General features: G+C 42.0%; 1 protein-coding gene across 3 annotated transcripts in view; it reads left to right on the top strand.

Moving 5' to 3' along the window:
- Positions 1-1,509: 1,509 nt before the first annotated feature.
- LOC118814771 (crossover junction endonuclease EME1) overlaps positions 1,510-6,000 on the top strand; it is a 17,253-nt gene continuing 12,762 nt past the window's right edge. For all 3 annotated transcript variants that reach the window (XM_036580533.1, XM_036580542.1, XM_036580550.1), the window contains exons 1-3: positions 1,510-1,753; positions 2,907-3,352; positions 3,915-4,036. In XM_036580533.1, coding sequence (XP_036436426.1) covers positions 1,671-1,753; positions 2,907-3,352; positions 3,915-4,036 — 651 coding nt within the window. In that variant the 5' untranslated portion in view covers positions 1,510-1,670. The remainder of the gene's footprint in view (positions 1,754-2,906; positions 3,353-3,914; positions 4,037-6,000) is intronic.

Here is a 6,000-nt window from a genome sequence, read left to right on the forward strand (position 1 = left end):
ATGCTTTTTTTCTCGAGATTTTGTCCAAAAATAAATACATTTTTTAAAAATCATAATTATTCGAGATGATGTCATTATTTGGTATTAATAAGTAATAATGTGGAGAACATCTGCGCTATGATTTTGAGATATTTTGCTGCTGTCAGGCAGAGAGAAATAGAAAAGTTCGGAAAGTCCTTCCAAAGTTGGGGGCGCAATATAGAATAGGGGGCTAACACTTTTTAAACACTTAACTGCTAAATCGATGCATTTATACACACATTAGACCAGCAGGTGTCGCCAGTGTGCCGCATGTTTTATTTTAGTGTACATTAGAATTACAGGACAGAGTTAAACCTTTAGAAAGTTTCCCCGTCTCATAATTATAATCCGTGAAAACGTATTTAAACATGTCATTATCTGTGTTTAAAAACAAACAGAGAGAGAACAAACAGAAACCTGCTCGTTCTGTCCATAGATATTCATACCGAGATGTCGTGTTGTCTGTTGTTCTCTATCTGAGGCGATACGTCTGCGTGTCCGCCATGTTGGAGAGGTCAAGTTCCGCTTGTGAACAGATTCACTTGTACTGAGAGACGATGAGTCTCAAGATTAAATCAGCCACAACTTCCTTATTACTCAACTGATTTTCACCAAATCTGTTTAGTTATAATCCTCAGACACAGATTAATCCATTCTGCGCAGATCTGCCCTCGGTAGCTTTTATTACTTTAATAACTGATCGTGATAATTAGCGTCCAGACCAGCAGGAAAGTATTCAGTCTGTACCTGACGTTAAAAACCGAGTTTAGCACGAGAAACACAATCAGACTCATCAGCAGATCCATCAATGTGTGAATCGCTTCTAATCTTAATACACAGAAAATACAATAAACCCCCAAAACACAGCAAGAAGGACGAAGCTGAAGTTGGCTTCCTATTCGCCAGCTAATTGTTCGAGTTTTCCCGTTCCACCTTAAATGGAGCAGCAGTCACTTTCTGGTGCCTGAAGATCACCATGTAAGGTGGAACGGGAAAATTCAAACAAGAAGCTGGCAAATAAGAAGCTGACTTCAGCTTTGTGTAAGAAGGTGCTAACGCTAATCTATTATGAATATTTACACAGATTAAGGAATGCTGTAACTTACCGCTACAAAGCTTTAACCATCACTGTAAATAAATAACTACTACATAAAGTTAAGATCCTGAATAGATGATTAAATTAAATAGCTCATAAAAACCAACCACATGACCATATCTACACAAACATCACACAAACAATACACATCACACAGACATGAGTGTGGATCACTGCGTTCCCTCTGTTATATAATCCTGTCCCACTTTCTGAGTGTGATATTCCTGAAATAGTGTAATTTTGGACTGTATCTTTCTTATGTAATGGTACTGAATGCAGTCCAGCAGCGATGTTGACCGCCCCAACATGGCGGCGCCGTTGACGTGCCTGGCTGAACCCAACGCAGCATCTAGGTATGTAGATCTGTGGTTCCAGCTCAGACCCGGCGTTATTTCCAGCTGCGCTTTGTGTCCCTCACGGCCACCGTACTTATAAAAACATGTTTTTTCCTGCAGATGGGCTGAAGTGTGTCTGATGTGCGTCCTTCCAGCCTCCGTGGTCGGAATGAGCGCGGTTACAGCGGAGAAGCTCATTTCAGGTTATTTATTAAACCATGGCCTCCTTAAAAAGAGCGAAGACCTGGGAGGTTTCGGACTCGGAGGGAGAACAAACACCGGTCGAACCAGCCGGACACAGGTGGGTGATGGGTCTACACCCACTGACACGGCGCACTCGCCTGACACCGGCTTCTTGTTCGAGCTTTCCGTTCCACCTTAAATGGCGCGGCAGTTACTGCACCGCTCGAGGCGCCAGAATGGGACCGCCGCACTATTTAAGGTGGAACGGAAAGATCGAACAAGAACGCGATTTCAGCCTCACTTCTCCAGTAAAAGTACTGAATTACTGCAGTGAAATGATGACAGTGCAGTTAAAGTTAATGTGTTTTTCAGTAAAACGTGAGTGGAAGTACAAAAGCAGCACCTTAAAGGAGAACTCCACCCATTTTTCAAAATTTATGTGAATTCAGTGGTTGAGAGAGAGTAATTAAGACTGGTTTGATGTGAAATGACTCATTATAGAGAGACTTCTTCTACAGCGGTGGTGATGGGAACCAGGCGTTGTGATATCTGCAGCACAAACATAGCCATCTTAATTTACTGTCCACTTACTGTCCACCAGTGAACCTACACGAGTCTTCTGAGTTTATATGGAATGTTGATGATGGAAAATAGTGGAAAATCTGAAATAATAAGTTTTCTTTGGGGACTATTTTGCCTCACAACACCCTGCATGTATCCCTCCACCATGAATGGAGTTTAAGTTCTCTAAACTATCATAAAACAGTGTCTCAGTCATCAGGCAGTGAATTCATAACCATTTACTGTAGGAACTTTCTGTGAGGGAGCTTTTAGAGGTGGACGTCTGGTTCCTATGTTATGTGTTGTGAGGTGGTTATTTCAGGTTTTCCACTATTTTCCATCATCAACATTCCATATAAACTCAGAAGACTCGTGTAGGTTCACTGGTGGTTCTGGATAGTAAATAAAATGTCTATATCTGTGTTGTAGTCATGGCGACCCCTGGTTCCTATCACCACCACTGTAAAGACATCTGAACCATTTCACACCAAACCACTCTGAGTCACTCTGTTTACATCCCACACACTGAGTTAAGCAGAACATTTAGAAACATCAGTAAAGTTTGCGTTTAAGGAATTTTTTTTATACTTTTGAAATGTTAAAATTTAATATAATCAGATAAAATAGTTTCCTTAATAGTCTAATTGAATTTAAGTGTCTGAGGTCAGAGATTTAAACCCTAAAGTGAAGTTTGTTGTTTTTGTTTTTAGTCCAGCTAAAGATTACGACTGTTTGGACCCCCACAGTAAAACTGAGACCAATAATTCGGCCCCTCACTGTAAAACCAAGACGGTCAGTTCGGACCCCCAGAGTAAAACTGATACAGTCAGTTCGGACCCCCACAGTAAAACCAAGACGGTCAGTTCGGACCCCCACTGTGAAGCTGAACCGGTCAGACTGGACAGTTTGATCCCTCCAGGCTCTCGGGCCCCATCCGTCAGCCCCGGGAGGAAGAGGAGGACGCAGGAGGAGAGAGAGGAGGAGCGAGCGAGAGCAGAGGAGAGGAGAGCGGAGAGAGAGCGAGCGCGAGCAGAGAGAGAGAGAGCGAAGGAGGAGAAGCGGCAGGAGCAGCGGAGGAGGAGGGAGGAGGCGGAGAGGGTGAAGAGTCTGAAACCGGAGAACTGCCTGAGGAGTCTGAGAGTGCAAGTCCACCCAGGTAGGACATACGAGCCGGACGAGCTGAGATCAAACACAGAGCGGGTACACAGTTAACTCCGCCCACACAGCCTGATTGGCTTTTCATCATACCTGTATCATTCCACTGACCCCATAACAGTGGTCAGTTTATTCCAAACAGCTGCTACTTTTTTGGTGGGAGAAATTCCATAAATATACACCAATCAGCTACTTCGTTAAGTCCACCTCCTTGTATCTGCACTCATTGTCCACTTCATCAGCTCCACTGACCGTATAGTTTCACTCTGTAGTTCTACAGTTACAGACTGTAGTCCATCTGTTTCCCTGCATACTTTGTTAGCCTGTTCTTCAGTTTACTGTTCACCCTACATCTCTGATTCGCCGGCTCGGGGGAGGAGTCTGAAGCACAACCCTCATTACAAAATGTTCTTCCACACGTTGGTGCAATTACACATTTCCACCAGAGAGGGCTCCAAACCCCCAGATCGTACATAGTGCAGCTTAAATGTATTATGTCAGTCACAATGTGCATTAATATAATGGTAATATGATATATTAATACAGTATCACTGCGTGTTTAGTGTTGCTGCAGGACTGCGGGTGTGACGTGTTATTGGGGGTTTTGGCTGGATTAGAGTGGAGTCACTGTATAGAGGAGCACAGCCTCACCCACAGCATCAGCTGGACCAGACAGACACCTCAGGTACAGTAAACCATTCACTATAAACACAGTACAGTACAGTACAGTACATTGTAGTACAATACATGAGTCCATTACAACCCACTACAGTCCAGTACATTATAGTACAATACATTACAATCCATTACAACCCATTACAGTACGTTACATTACAGTCCATTACAGTATATTATAGTACAGTGCATTACAGTCCATTACATTACAGTGCATTAAAGTACAGTGCATTACAGTATTTACTATTGAATGTTACACTACAATGTATTGCAGCAGAGTACAGTGCATGAAAGTAATGTGCCGTACAGTATGTTACATTGCAGTATGGTACAGTACATTATATTGCAGTACATTGTACTACAGTACATTATAGTTCAGTACATTATGGCACATTACAGTACAGTACATTGCACTGCAGTATGGTACGGTGCATTATATTACATTACACTACAGTGCATTGTGGAACAGTGAAGTACAGTATAGTACATTACAGTACATTACAGTGCTTTGCATTACAGTGCAGTGCAGTGTATTACAGTAATTTACAGTACAGTACATTATATTGCAGTACATTGCACTACAGTACATTATAGTTCAGTATATTATGTCACATTACAGTACAGTACATTGCACTGCAGTATGGTACAGTACATTATATTACATTGTGGTACAGTACAGTGCAGTACAATACATTACATTACAGTACATTACAGTGCTTTGCATTACAGTGCAGTGCATTGAAGTGCAGTGTATTACACTACAGTACAGTATATTACTGTGCAGCACATTAAAGTACAGTAATTTACAGTACAGTACATTACATTATAGTACATTACAGGGCAGTACAGAATAGTGCATTAAACTACAGTGTATTACAGTACATTATACTGCAGTATATTACATTACAGTACATTATACTGCAGTATATTACACTACAGTACAGAATATTACAATGCAGTACATTAAATTACAGTACATTACGGTGCAGTCCAGTCCAGTACATTACAATACAGTACATTAAAGTACAGTATGTTACATTACAGTGATAAACAGATGTAAGGGTAGGTCTGTAATGGGAGAATACATGCAGACTTTAACAGCAGAAATGAAAAGTTAAAGTAGTAGTTAGAACTGTCACACTGTCACACTGTCACACTGTAATGGAAGCGTATATCCTACCATTTTACAAGCTGTAAGCCTAAATCATCACCAACCTGCCTCAGACCGCATGCAGTTTTTAGTAGACTTGACTATGTAGTTTCTGACACAACAGGTGTATCAAATCAAGCACACTTTAAACAGGGCACTGTCACAGGATGACACCTCTGCCACAAGTCAGTACATGAGGTTTCTGCCCTGCTAGATCTGTAAGTGCTCTTATATAAATTAGTGTTATGTCACAGGAACAAAAGAACTCATTCCAGGCGGATGATGCTGGTAGGGCTACAACTGGATTTTATAGCAGTAATCAGTGTGTCCCAGTTCAGGGGCTGCATCCTTCGAAGGATGCGGTCTACAAAGGCGTGTCGTTCAAAGGCTGTGTAGACCCATGAAGGCTGAACAGAAATGAGACGGTCTGCTCTACGGCGGATTTCCTGTTTGTGTCACAGCGCCGCTGTTCCCGCCCTCACCGCTGCATCACGAACCACTGCTCCTGTCAAGTTCTATTAAAGTTCTTTAAAGATAGAGAAACTTTGATTTTAGGTTTTTATTTTTTTCATTTATTAGAGTTGGAGCTGCGTCTCTCTGTCGGCTCTTTGCTCCCTAAAACAAAACGAAACGTTAGCGTAAGTTTAGCTTCAGACCACACTGGCTTTTTTAACATCTGTATCGTTTGACTCAGTTTAAACCCAAAACTTACATTTAAAGTGTCTCCTCAGCCGCCGTTCGCTCCTCTGCTGACGCTGCCATGTTCTCAAATCCTCGCCGGCACACAGAGAACCTCAGGATACGTTGGCTGGCGAAGGATCCAC

This window comes from Colossoma macropomum, unplaced genomic scaffold (assembly GCF_904425465.1).
Source record: "Colossoma macropomum unplaced genomic scaffold, Colossoma_macropomum, whole genome shotgun sequence".
Classification (NCBI taxonomy): domain Eukaryota; kingdom Metazoa; phylum Chordata; class Actinopteri; order Characiformes; family Serrasalmidae; genus Colossoma; species Colossoma macropomum.